Here is a 14,566-nt window from a genome sequence, read left to right as displayed (position 1 = left end):
ATAATGAAGAAAACAGCAGCTGCCTTTTTTTCTGCTCCGTCCTGCAGTCACACTGTTCCTCTACTGGTGGCTGTTGGTCGTCCAGAAGTCCTGAAAGAATCTTAAAATGTTTATTTCATAAACTCCAGATTAAATTGAAAGTATTGTTTTACTGGAAAAATGTTATCAAATGTGTTGCTTGTAAAAATACATCAAATATGTTTTCAGCATTAATGTGCGTCAAACTGCGAGAGAAGGACGTCCTCTCTCTTTGTTCCATCTTTGAGAAAATGTGTGTGAAAACACGCCGTTTAGATTTGGCCCCAAATGTGACATCACAAGCAGGGCCAGCTGATCATGTGGAGGTTGACAGTCACATCCACCGAAAGCCTGAATCCTCCCCATCGCTATGTGGCTAACGCTAGCTCTGGTAGAAGCAAAGCACCCAAATTGTGCTGTTGGCTGCAAACAGTCTTCGTGTCCTCCCACCGTCTGAAGAAGTGATGACCAGAGGATTTAATTCATTTTTGAAGTCAAAAACTTCAAAACACAATGGTTGTAGCGGGACAGCTTTCTTAGCGAGGGCCATTAACGGTTCACATTCAAGGATGAATCGATTCTGGCTGCCACGACCCGACTTCAGACCTGGAACCTGTACGTTTTGCTGTTTTCTGTTGTGTTGCAGTGTATTTGGCAGGTGAGTCTGCTGAACTTGGCGTTAGCATGTTGCTCGGCTAATGCGGCTCCCCTTTGGAGCTGCCAATCAGAGCAGACTGGGCTTTTCCAGGAGGCGGGCTCTTAAAGACACAGGAGCTAAAACAAAGAGGGTGAAAAGTGCTCAGTATGACAAACACATTTTTACAATTTTGAGCCTCCTGGTTTGGTGGCGAGGGAGACGGAGACGAGGGGGTAGAAGCAGAGGAGCCTGGGGTGGAAGGCGCACAGATGTCCTTAGGTATCAACGTTCTGTATGTTGTATTGAGGACCTTTAAATAATATGATTCAGCAGACTAAAGGAAAAGTTATCAAGTGCTTAAGCTTTATTTTGGCACTACTCCCTTCTGCTACAGACTTTGACCATTTGACAGTTTAATAACCATGAAAGCGACATGAGGTCTCTCTAACTCATTCTATTTTGTTTTGTCCTACGACATGCGATCTGATGGCTAGAGTTTAACTTGAAATGAAAGCAACTGAAAAAATGAATGAACAAAGCTACAGTTACACATACAGCGGTCTTTGACTGAGTCACTTCAAGCTCCCATCTTGACAACATATAAATATCACATACATATAACATTAAATAAATGTATCCTAGAATCCTGAATGTAGACATTTACATTTACAGTCCTGGGTTTTTTAATCTTTTCCCATTTCTAGGGGAGAAACATGCTCTTTCCTGTAAGATTATCATTCTGATTATTAATTACAGACTGTGTATGTACTGGAATGTAATGAGATGCTTACTCACATGTATGAAGTACATGCGTATGAATCAATAATTATTTATTATTATTATTATATTATGATTACATTCTAATAATGTAACACTAATTTGTCTGTAGACACACGTGCTCTCACTTTCACAGCCCAGCACAAACACTGGACCGATGCGTTGACCTCGTGGTCGTCCCACAGCGGCTCACTCTCACTCACTCGGCTGCCACGGAGAGCGCCGACTGAAAGTCTTTCAAGTAGGTCTGACAAAGGCGCCCACTGACTCAGTTTTCTGTGTCCGATGAGTCCGAGACGTCGGCCAGCCGCGCCTGCCTCTTGCGTACATTCCAGTGCAAACACTGAGCCAGGCTCTCAAACCAGTCGTACACCAGGTCATGGCAACAGATGGAGGGCACTGGGTAACAAGACGTCGTAATCTTGATGCTGTCCAGAGAAAAACAGGAAACGAATTAATCCTAAATGGAGAAAAAAAAACAGAACGACAGCCAACAGAATGACAGCTGAGGAACTTTACCAGTCTCCATACTGGATCTCCTGTCTCTTCCTGCCATCAAACGACACCCAGGCCGTGTTCCTGGCTTCAGGGGACAAGGTGATCTGTTTTGTGGGGTGAGAGGACAGACTGTCAGTTTTCAAACTACAGAAGATATGAGAAGAGTCTTGAGCCACGCTGGAAGCGCTGTGGGGCTGAATATGACATGAGCACAATGTTAACACGGTCTTGTTCAGTAGGTCTAATGTTAACTGTGTTCGCTACTTTACTTTGCTGCTAGCGTGGCTAAAAAGTGGCGGCTAGGTGAAGTCCTCAGACCACTGTGAGAGCAAAGGCTCCAACAGTGCTGTACCTCAAAAGAAAAAACACATATGGAGCTGCTGGGCCGTCAAACATTAACAGGGATTGATGGAAACTTCACACCACAGCCATGACATAACGGACATGGAGGCAAAAAATGCTCCTGATAACTAAGAGCGCCGTTTAAAGTTGCAGTGTGCAGGATTCATGGGAAATTTGATATTCATAATGATGCTGACAGGTGAGTATAATAAGAGTCAAAATACTTCACTTTGTGACTGTACCTACGGACATTTTTTGAGTATCTGTACATTACTTGAGTATTCATTTTTTTGGAAACTTTGGTGACTTCACTTCATTTTAAAGACAAATATCCACTGATGAATCTTCATTCTATAATAACCGACTCCTCCTTTGCTGCCAGTCCTCTACTTCCATCATAAGCACAGCACCATCATTCAAAAATGCTTTTGTACAAATATTCAGGTGAACAAGGTCAGCACATAAAGGATACAAATACACACGAGGAACATAAAATGAAAGACAAAAAAAGAAAATGACAATAGCTATCTGTCTGTAGCTTTAGTTGTGTTTCTATAGGCTTTGTTCTACAAGCTACAGGCGAGTCAGTGCATTCAGTAGGTTGTTTCAGAGTCATCATGCATTGAGGCAACAATACAACAATGCAGTGACATTAAAAAGAAAAGTAAAGGTAAAAACTTGATTGAACAACTTTCTCTTGTATCGGAGTCATATTTGACCAGTTGTATTCTTTGTCCATCACTGTGTACAATCACCTAAAACTAGGAATTGCTGTGTTTTTGTTACAAAGGGAGCAGGTCCAGGGGCTTTTAATGTGTTTACATTGAAGTGGCAGCTTGAATTTGGTGAATGCACCAGTTCGGAGAAGAAGTACGAGGCGGAATCCCATTTTCTGTTCTTACAAATAGAAAATCAATCTCATCATTTAGCTCAAGGGAGCGTGAACCCTCGTCAGCCACTGAAGGTTCTCCTACACTCTTGGAAAGGAAGCGGTGAGCCGAGGGGTTTGTTGTAATCTGCAGCCTCATCGCTAGATGCCACTAAATCCAGCACACTGGTCCTTTAAGAATTTAAATTAGTTTACAAATAAAGTAACTGTGATATTGTTGCCCAAGGTACAGAGAGAGAATACATAATGCTGGAGCAGCTGTTCACACACAGCTTTGTCAGAAACAAATAAATATATTTATATGCTGCACACACACACAGACGGGATGAATTAAACAAAGAATCTGAGTAAACAAGTGGAGAAACGATAAATGCAGATAAACATGTAATCTGGAAAAACGGTGTTCAGAGATTCGTTGTCAAGGAGCAGTGAAGCTGTGTGTGACGGCCCAACGTCTCACCGACACCGTCTGTACACAATATGAGCTCAGTCCAGCCTCCTTCTCTTATTCTCACCATGAGCTCCACCCCAGCAGGGACGACGATGGGCCTGAAGGAGAGCGAGTGCGGGCAGATGGGGGTCACCATGATGGCGGGCACGTTGGGGTGGATCATGGAGGCTCCTGCTGCGGCTGCGTACGCTGTGCTGCCCGTGGGTGTGGACACAATCACACCTGGAGGACAGAGAGACGGAGGGAATTTACCGCACTCACCAGATCTGCTTCAGCTGAGAATCGTTTGACAAGAATCGAGCCAATGAGTCATACAAAAGAGCGACGTCACATGACAGGAACAAGTGTACGACGTACCGTCTCCCTGCACTGAGGTGATGAGTCGTCCATCGAGGTACAAGTCCACATTGGACAGGTAGGAGGACGGACCTCGGTCCACCACCACCTCATTCAATACCTGTATGCACACACATTTACACACATATTTACACACACATAGCAAAGTGAGAAGGGACTCAGAGGGAACATTACTTCACAAAGGCTGCACAATCCTCCAATTTGACATTTCAATAGTTTTTAATTTGAGTCTGTATCAAAATAGTGATGTATGATCATGTTGGATTTGCAGAACCAGACTCATGACTAATCATCATGTTACTGTAGCGCCATCTACAGGCCAAATGTTTTGATGCCTTCTCTCAATATACTTGTACAATAATCATGTCCAAAGTGATTTTGGCAACCAATAAGAGGAAAATGGAATGACATATCAAAAATCTGCTAATATAGGATCTTGAACCAATGAATTAACCTGAAAAGGACTGTACAGATTGTGTCTGACGTAAAGTGAGTTAGAACTGGCCATATGGTGGTAGCAAATACCCATTAGTTTGTCACTGGCTTGTGGCCTGTATCTCCTCCAAAATGTCATTAATATCTGTTGAGACATTCGTAAGAGCAACAACGGCACTGTGAGTGATGTGTAGTAGCCATTCAATATAATAAAATATATCCCCATGCAGTGTGGAGCACAATAAGAAAGTCTTCAATATGTTGTTCCTTTTAACAGACAGTAAATATGAAGATCGGGAGCAGCACTTGCTCAATCCACGGGGACTTGGCTTGGGAACGGGGAGCTGAGAGGTGCCGGTCCCCTGCACTGCCGAGGTGCCCTTGAGCAAAGCGTGGAACCCCGAACGGCTCCGAGGGCGCTGTTATGTGGCGGCCTCGTCGCCCTACTACCTCACAACGCAGTTGCACATCTACAGGTCGTGTGAGCGTGTGTGCCTGTCTGCATTTCAGGCCTGTCTGTAAAAAGTGTATAATGAAAAATGTAATTCAGCTTCTTTTTCTAAAAACAATCAGCCAGCGACAGATGCAGGATTTTAGATTCAGAATCCGACATTACATGACGAGGCTACACACACACAGAGAGAGAGAGAGAAATGGTGGTGTGCAGACAAGCAGAATACAAATCGTGTTCCACACTTCAGTCAGTCACACAGGGTGCTGCAGTGATGTCTGTACTGACGTCAGAGCAAACATCCTGCTGGATACGGCAGACGTGATGTAATGTGGGGGTCAAATTCAGGTTCAGAGACCACAGCAATCCATCACTGTCTTTTATCGATGAGACGAAAAACCCCCGGGGAGAAGGGGAAGAGGAGAGGGCTGCACTGAAGATGACAAACTGCAGCTGTGTGTGTGTGTGTGTGTGTGTGTGTATGACTGCAGCAGTCAGGCATGTTGTTTAGTTACAGAGTGTGTCAGACCGAGAGCGTCAGAGCTCATTAAATATCCATTCGGGCCTGGACTGCGCCGTTGACGCCACGGTCTGCATGGCAACTGCCTCTGAAGAACTTCACAACATCAGACTTTCTCTCCCACATATGCGCCCTGCAGCTTTATTATGACTGTCACCATGGCAACCCAGCTCACTCGCTGAACTGTGCGCACGAACGAACCGGCAAACACACCCAGGGTGAAAAGGAAACAATAGACACTTGCGCAGAGTAAGCCTCTAACGCCGTTATGGGCTTACAGCATCATTTCAGGGGTGTGATCAGGAATTCATAAGGAGGATAAGATGGAATCACAGGAGCCCTTTTCAACCAAATATGTTCAACAACTATGAAACCAGAGGAAATAAACTCAAGAACTAAACTAACAATCTTGAACCGTGAGGATTACGCAAATTAATCCACTAACTGATTAAAAAACATTAACTGCTGCTGTGTGACTGAATGAAGGTGATGGATAAATGCAGCGGTGGAAAAGGAGACTGAAAACTGTCTCCAAAGTAGATGTTTAGATCATTTATCTCTCTTTAGTATGTAACTGCAATGAAACCATTAAGAAATTAGCATGTTTCTATCAGTCACTCACTTGTGATCTCATAGACGCGCTCTTTATCTTTATCTTGCTTTCTTTTTAGACTCATTGAGAAGCTGCACAACTTAAGGTTTTTAAGAAATGTCTGACTCAACACTGACTCCAGTCCCACCCAGTACTTCCTTATTGTGTGAACAACGCTGTGTAAGAGCTGTAGCAGCCGAGAGGTTGGTGTTTGACAAATCTGCGACGTTCAGCACTGCAACCTCCACCCACTTAGTTTCTGGGCCATCAGAAAGTGCTTTCTCAGGTACCTGGAATTAAGGCAGATGAACTAAATTTAGAGTGCCCGAGTCCTCTGGTTGAAATGTGGGCACAGTTCCCATGTTCCTAAAATGGTTCCTGTGGTGAACTGGGAGTCCCAGCGATCTGCATCTTTACCCTGCTTTGTCTATTTTTTTTTTGTAGACTATTAAAAATGACCACTATGACACTTTGACAAGGACGTCTTCAGGTCTTTCAAACTAAAGCGACTGGAAAACACACCAGAAGCTCATACATGCCAACATGGATGTTCCCTCTGGTCTCCTTGTCCTCACCTGTAGCTGCAGGGTGACCTTCCCGGCCTCACTGTTGGTGTGTCCATGAGGAAGCAGTCCGTTGTGTTCCTGCTGCTGCTGCTGCTGCTGCTGCTGCTGTGGCTCTCGGCTGAACGTCTGCTGGCCCGCTCTCTGAAGTAAGTCCTTCACCACCTTCACCTTCAGACGACTGCGCAGGGTGATGGCCGCGTTGCCTGAAAACCCACATGCAGACATGAGCACACAGACGTGCACATGATCTACTTACTGACTGCAACAGTTCACATTAGATCCGTTTGTCATACACAGCTCCTCTCTACCTTCAAACACTTTGGCCACTTCGGTCTTGTATGACTCAAATTTGAAGGGCGTCAGGAAACCCAGAGAACCGAGGTGAAATGCCATAACCGGAGGGACGCTGCCCTACGGACGAAAACCAGTCCAGACAGAGGAATCAGTCAGCTGGATTCACACTTTTCAGTGACCCAGTAACTCGTCTGTGTCTGAACTACATACAGTTCCCAACACTGAGACTAGGGGTATACATTTGGTAATTAAAGTTTTTATATGGTAGTTTCTTTTCAAAATCTGTTATGCTATATCTTACAGACTTTCTTTAATCAGAGAGTTAATTATAAGCAATCATACAGTAAAATACTAAATATCATATGCTTATACACAAACCTACTACATTAACTAATGTGAGAGACAAAAATGCAGGTCTGAATTTTCCCAAAATAATAATCAGCCACCGCTCTGTATTGTCTGATCCTCAAATGATGTTCAATAATCTATGTGACACGAGGTTTTAAGATTTAGTTTCACAGAAATTTGAAAAATCTTTTATTTTGCAGTGTTAACAGTAGGATTATGATAAGTCATTTAAAAATAGATAAGTAAAAGTAAAGCAAAGTCAAATCTTTGTACAGGAAAGATAAAATATCACATCAGAAAAATCCATGTTGATCACAGCTCTGTAGGTTTGACAGTACTAGTCCCAAAGGTAAGAAAGGACAAGATATACTATTGATTTAAACAAATAAAGACATAAAGTACTTTAGCTTTTAAACTTGTTTTATTTATTTGACTTCTGTGTGTCTGTAGAAATCGATAAAAGTGTGATTACCTGGAAGAGGGAGGAGGCGTAGAGCAGAGTTCCATCTCCACCCAGACAGATGATCAGGTCTATGCAGTCAGAGATGTCGTCATAACCTGCAGGCAGACAGAACCACTGCTATATTCAATATTCAATACATGTCGTTTTCATCTGAACGGCATTAAAAAAAAACAGATTTCATTCAAGAATATAACCGAGAGAAAGAAGCGTCCTTTGACCAGTGCTAAGAGCTAAGACCAGTGATAACAGAAGACCACAGAGTAAAACATCTTCTGTAACATTATAGTGATGTGAAGTAACTTTGGGCTGCAGAGGCAGGAATGTAAACACACATACACACTGGTACGTTTCTACAGGTTCCTTTTAGTGAGACTTCGTTCTACTTCACTACACCTCAAGGAGACATGCTGACCTCTTCATCCTGTCAGCTTGTGTTGCTGGTTATTCATGAAATTAAGATTCTACACATAAAACTATGAGCTTATACTGTATTGCACATTGTTTTTGTTAAAGCTACTCAACATTAAGCACAACATTAAAGTGCGGCTTACATATTAACATGTCCTCAGAGTGAGGACCTTTAAATATTTTAGCGTTTTACAATTTAAACGTCTTCACTTTAGTTCACTGTAGATAAAACTGTGCACACAGATCTTTTATCTTTAATGGAACATTTTACATCACAGTATTGTTACTTTTATTTCAGACAATTATGATCATATTATATCATTATTCATTTCAAAATTGTCAGATTGATCAGTGTTTCCACTGGTAACATGTTTCCATAGCAGCAAATGTCTGAAGAAGGGAATGTGGCCTGATCACAGAACATTTTCCTGTCTCCCACTGCCTGCACCCTGCATACGCATCACAGGATTCAGTCAGTTCAAAAGTTAATGGCACTAATTTAAGGAAATTATTGAGGTATTTTCTACAGAACAGAAAGGCACACGAGGTGGGTAAAAAGAGCAGCCATTAAGCAGAAAAGCTGTCCAGGAGGAAATGTGTTGGATCATATGAATTTAAAACTGAGGTTGAAATCAGTTCTGGTGCTGACTTAGTTGACCATACTATTTACATATGTGTTTAATATTAACAGATACAATTATGTAGCCTAAATAAAAGTGGTTGCATCCAAGATAAAAGGCTCTGAACCTCGTTGGTAACTTGGTAGCTTTTCACTTTTTATTTCTCCTCCGTCTGTGACACCATCATACTGCAACCTGAGCTTATCTACACACCTCATGGCTGACTAAAGTAACGTGACCTCCACTAATAGCATTAATGTTTCTGTGGCTGCGGCAACATGCTGGTTCTTCTGTCACACACCGGGAATGACTCACTTCCCACAGCAGGCTGTGGCTGTGGCCTAGCTTGTTGTTTACCATGACAGACAGAAGGAGAACATTGATCGACCACGAGATGGAGAACAGGAGGTCTCAGGCAGAGACAGATGAAGAGAGAGAAGAGGGGAGGCGAGGAGAGGAAAAGTGTACAAGCAGAGGAAAAGAGACAAATCGCCTCCACAGCAAACCACTTGTTCCACAGGGGACACTGTTGATGCCGTTAGTTCAGCATTGATGTGACCGACCCTCTCTGAAGGTGCAGAGCTGATTGCGGATGGAGCCGAATGCCTCGTCCTTTGACAGCGTAGCGTCGTCTGCAACCCTGCGCTCCACGTACACCATCATCTGCTTCTCCTGACACACAAAGACACGCTTTAGTGACAGCAGCCAAAACACACACAGACAGTGCATGAAATTACGTTTTCTAAAATGAAGTTGAGGGTTTGCCAAACACGCGGAGTTTAATGTGACAGTGTTCGTGTGGAATGAAAACACCCGGTGTGAGCTCACTGGCCGTCGCCGACTGTCTCCTTACACAAAGCACAGCTTGTTTTGGAAACATGTGGCCGAAAGGTGTCCGTCTAACCGTGAGACCAGACTGTTACTGTTACTTTCACCTACATGTCTGGTTCATTTCCTGGATTCTTTCTGCTCTTCAGCACCACAAACATTTCAGTGTGCGCTCTGTTCCTGGACACCGTTTTTCTCAGCAGGAACATGAGTTTAGTTTACTAGCAGGATGAAACTATATTAGAAATCAATGAAATGGATAATCTGATCTCCAAATGGAAACAGAAGAGTCACCCCCACTGACTAAACTACATACAAAACTGGAACGTGGTATAACTCATTCATTCATTCATTCATTCATTCATTCGTAGACTAACAATGCAAAACAATATTTCTTGATTTATTATTGAGAAACACACAAAATGCACAAAAAATGCAGACTTCATCTTATGGTTTTGCCAAAATCAACACTTCCCTATTATGAGGCGTTGCTTGCAACATTTCTGAATAACTTTGCACGCTTTGCAGTCTTTCGTATAAAGTAATTTATGAATACTTTAAGGACTTTTTGTAAAGAAAATAAACTCAGTGCTCTTGAGTTGTGCTTTTCTCTGTCTTTCAAAAAAATTATTTTTTATTATTCATACAACACAGTTTATCTATTTTTTGTTGTCTGTTACTCTAGATGTCTGATAATAGTTCATTTCTTGCAGCTTCTGTAAATCTAACTCATGCTGTTTTTAACACACTTACGTCTCACGTGTTTCTGATCATTTGCTCCAGCTGTGGTGATCTTACAATCAGTGCAGCTGGTCTGAGACTGAGACTGAGCTGGTCTGTGTATGTATCGCTGGATGTAAAAGCACCTCAGATTTAATGTGACCATAAAAACTGTTCGGTGAGGCTTTCAAATGATGTGTCGTTCATGTGTGCAAAATCAAAAGGGTCTCAAGACATCTTAAAGAATCCACATTTGTTTTCTGTTTTGTTTCGGATAATAAAGTCTGCCTCCTCAGGTGCACCACAACATCATAACACATTCATCTTGCAAAGCATATATGATAACAAGCATGTAGCGTATGAACTCCTGTGATCCCGTACCTCCACTAGAAACCTGCAGAGCTCTTTGAAAGGCTCGACCAGGCTCTCATCTCTGATTTTCCTGATGACGAGCACGTTGACAGGAGGTTTATTCCAGGTGAGCCGCTGGCTGGCTGGGTCCTGGATGTGCCTGACACACGCAAATACACACACAAGTGAGTAAGCACATACACGCACACACACATTTTACACACAGTAGAAACACAGAAACACACCACGCTCATTATGTCTTTAAAAACAGTTAACCGTTACATAATCACACTGTCTTAAGACTTTCAGTTTGCTCGATCTTGACAAGTTCCAGATTAAGACAAATGCCACCATGAAACAACGTCTTACCTCATCTTCTGAATTAAATAAAGATAAATCTACACCGTTCCACCAGCTACATACTGTTACGACACTCTGATGTTACATATGTAAGAGTGAGGTCCAAATTCCAAACATCAGAATTTAAAAAAAACTCTTTCCTCTTTACCGTTTCTCTCTCTCCTCCTTCGCGTGGCGAATGACTGGCATAGCGCAGACAATATCATCTATGTGTGTGTGTGAGCGTGTGTTTTCAGACCAAGTCCAAGGTAACACTCTTGAGACCAGGTGACAATAAGCATCTGTAGTCTGCTCTGTTAGTCATCCCATTTCATGTAACATCCAATCACAGCATTTCCCATTTTATCTTATCTCACACAATTACGCAACCTCCTCTGTGTAATGTCCTCAACAACCAGTTTGTACACACAAAGTTCAGCACCCTGACGCTTACATGACTGAAGTTGGGTTGGGAAGAATACAGGCTTTGGGTCCGAAGTGAGTGGCTGGATACGGTCCATGTAGAAAGTGGGCTCTCCTGTGAGGAAGAGAAAAGACGAGGACAAGTCAAGACACTGTCACCTCATGTCCGGGGCAACAGAGAGGAGCCAGTGGCACGGCGGACCAGCTGGCAACCTGAAGATCAAACCTCTTAGGGCAGCTTTCCGCTGTGTCACTTGCCGAGCCAGAGGGCTCCAAGTGCTCGTGTTGGCCTGGTAACCTCCGGCGCTCGATCTCCCAGAGCAGCTGTTCATGACCACCCCCCCGCTGCTGCGGCCTCGTCCCCTTCCGCCGTCTCCTTGGTGATTTGGACGGGTGCTCCCTGTGCTTGGAGGGCCTGGCTGACTCAGACAGCTGACCGGAGGGGCAGGAGGGTCGCGCCATGCCTCTGTCCGGCACTGCCAGGGGCCCCGACGATGTAATGACCTCCGAGTTCTCCATTCTGCAGGGAAGCAACACGGACACATCTGTTAAAGACACAGCATCCTGACGAAAAGAAGAAAAGACGCGATCTATTAGATGATTCTATGAATACAGAAAATACAGAGGGAGAGCTGAACGTATTAGTGACTTGAGTATTCAGCTGTCAGAAAATTAAGTGCTGACTATCGTGGACATATTGTGATAATGAAGTAATAATTCTAAGCTATTTATGAAACTAAAATGCCAAAAATCCTCTGGTTTCAGCAACTCAAATCTGAGCTTTTCTATGTTTACTATCATTGTAAACAGAACATTTTTGGATTTTTCACTGTTGGTCAAACAAAACAGTTACTTTGAGCTCTGGAAAACCAGACTGAGCATTTTCACTGTTTTCTGATGACAAAATGATGAATGAATTCATGGAACAAACTAATCAGCAGGTTAATAAATCTGCCAGTTGCGTCCCTGTACTAACAAACAAGTGTTACCTGTAAGGAAACATGTTTCCAGAGTAGTATATCTTCTCAGTATGTGCCTCAAAGGAGTGCTGAGGGAACACTGAGTGTGTGTGTGTGTGTGTGTGTGTGTGTGTGTGTGTGTGTGTGTGTGTGTGTGTGTATTAGAGTAAATGTTTAACCTAGAAACCTGTACTGAAGGTAAACACTGGTCACACTGAGGTAACTACAGTGGTTTTCTTATGCTCTGTACTACAAAACAGTCAAAACATGAACTGATCAATCAAACCAGAGATCTAAACTAGTTCACTTGAGTCCAGCCAATATCTGGTAACAATTAGCGTCGGTTTAGGGGAGATTACCCACTAACCATAATCACAAACAGATAACTTACACAAAACAAGCTGAGCTTCACAGACATTTAAATAAAACAGTTGGTCTGTTGACACCGACCGTTAGCTACCGAGCACTTAGCTTAGCTACCGGCGTGAACCTCTGAACGAAATGAAGCCTTACTTTGTCAGAAAGAAGCAAACATGCTCATATCGCTACTACTTCATCAAGACTGGAGTGTGTTTGATCGCTGCCGAAACGTGTTTGTAAGGACAGTCAGCGATGACAAACTGTTTCAGCTCAAATCTCACAAACGGTGCGTGACCGCCTGGCTGAGCCGTGCGCATGCGCAAAACAGGTGCTGGGTCCTAGCGCATGCGCAGAGTGTAGAAATTATAAACTGCTTTAGGTTCATTAAAAAGGCTGCTGAGGTTTTTTCATTGTTTTTCTTTTCTTGAACAATTTTCTGAGGGTTTCCAATTTTAACAACACTCTCCCCACTAATATACTCGATCCATACAGTATGTATGTCTGTCTTGATTGTTGTACTTCAAACACGTGCAGACAAGTGACCTGCAGCCGCTCATGTAGAGGAGTGTGTGGTATTTGGATTAAAGGCCTGTTAATGAATCTGTGTACTTTATGCATTGCTTGGTTGTTTGAACACCACTCCATCTATTAAAACAAAATCCTTCCTCTTCCTTGTTCAGAGCTTTCACTACCTCACTGGCTTCCCTTTCTTCCAACCACACCTCATATACAAAAGATTGTTGATAGTTCAGCTGCAGTGAAGCTGGACCGGCACACTGGACTGCCTGAAAAAGAGACAGACACACAGTGCAGTGCTGCATTTAACATCAGATGACTGCATTCACACAGGTAATAAACCCAAAGGGTGGCAATGTCTCTGCATGTGTTTGTTTTAAATATGTTCTGAAGTCTTGTGTCAAACTGAGAGAAACTTGAGGTAAAGTGTGAAGCTGACTTTGGTAAATGAAACGATGTTGCTTCTTCAAACATATATCTTGATTCAAAAATGGAGTAAAAATGATGAACCCATTTGTAAATCTTGCTCAGTTCTCTCTCTAATAACAGCTATTTAACGGTGTGACTCAACTCTATACTTCCTATTCCTGGGCAGCTCTACCTTTACATTGGTGACACAAAAGGCAGCTGAGGTGTGGTCGAGTTTCGGCCGCAGCATCAATCAGGAGGAAAGTACAGGTAAAGAATCTGAGAAACACTCATCTGTGTAACAATCATTCCTGGGTTCTCTGGGTGGGAAGAACACGACCTTCGAATGGTAGTTCAGACATCATTCTGTCCACAAGAGCATCAGATTTATGTTGTTTAATTAACTAAATCAAAAACATCCATCGATGCTGCTGCCCAAAACAAAAATGAGTATAACAATACAGGCTTGTACAAGGTTGTGTCTTTAAAGTTGTCTCAGTGTTAAATAGCTGTACTATATGATATCAATAACCTTTATTCACACACTCTGGGGGTCTCATTTTACACTCATATTTATATTGACGACAGTTGCAATATTTGACAATAAAATACTGACATTGTGTTAAAGCTGGAGTATGCAGTTTCTTTTTTCTTTTTTGAGTCATTGGGCAAATAATCTTTCAGCACATAGTAATTCAAGTGGTCTGAGAGAAAACTGGACTTCTGCAGCTCCTCTCGGCTCCGTTTTCGGGCTTCAGAAAATCTGGCCCTTGACGGTAGACTTTGGCCAATCGCAGCCCTTTCAGAGAGCGAGCGTTCCTAATAGTTTAGCCTCCTGCTAACTGTAACGTTGGCCAAAGCTCCAGTTCATGATTATCTAGCTAACACTAGCTAACGTTAGAGCCTCGTTATGGAGACGGCCTTCATGACGGCCTTCATGATGGGCCTGATACAGTACTTTATTAGGTACACCTCGCTAAAACAGTTCTTCCACAG

At 42.9% G+C, this 14,566-nt stretch overlaps 1 protein-coding gene across 1 annotated transcript; it reads right to left on the bottom strand.

The window, feature by feature from the left end:
* Positions 1-1,031: 1,031 nt before the first annotated feature.
* On the bottom strand, positions 1,032-12,938 carry nadkb (NAD kinase b). Its single transcript, XM_070844781.1, has 12 exons — positions 12,800-12,938; positions 11,554-11,847; positions 11,359-11,442; positions 10,596-10,725; positions 9,230-9,338; positions 7,648-7,733; positions 6,842-6,944; positions 6,543-6,736; positions 3,970-4,069; positions 3,677-3,834; positions 1,952-2,034; positions 1,032-1,860 (listed from the first exon to the last, which is right to left on the bottom strand). The coding sequence occupies exons 2-12, from the start codon at positions 11,844-11,846 to the stop codon at positions 1,701-1,703; spliced, it is 1,500 nt and encodes a 499-aa protein (XP_070700882.1). The 5' UTR covers position 11,847; positions 12,800-12,938; the 3' UTR covers positions 1,032-1,700.
* Positions 12,939-14,566: the final 1,628 nt, after the last annotated feature.

The sequence above is a fragment of the Pempheris klunzingeri genome, chromosome 15 (assembly GCF_042242105.1).
Source record: "Pempheris klunzingeri isolate RE-2024b chromosome 15, fPemKlu1.hap1, whole genome shotgun sequence".
In the NCBI taxonomy this organism is placed as follows: domain Eukaryota; kingdom Metazoa; phylum Chordata; class Actinopteri; order Acropomatiformes; family Pempheridae; genus Pempheris; species Pempheris klunzingeri.
The sequence above is the reverse complement of the archived record's forward strand: the minus strand, read 5'-3'. Positions and strand labels throughout refer to the sequence as shown.

Excerpts from the sequence above, each read along its gene's own strand:
- nadkb (XM_070844781.1), bottom strand. The coding sequence starts at position 11,846 with ATGGAGAACTCGGAGGTCATTACATCGTCGGGGCCCCTGGCAGTGCCG. Across the intron at positions 11,443-11,553 it reads GCGGAAAGCTGCCCTAAGAG|GAGAGCCCACTTTCTACATG; the intron begins GTTTGATCTTCA and ends TCTTCCTCACAG. Across the intron at positions 3,835-3,969 it reads CACCTCAGTGCAGGGAGACG|GTGTGATTGTGTCCACACCC; the intron begins GTACGTCGTACA and ends TCTGTCCTCCAG.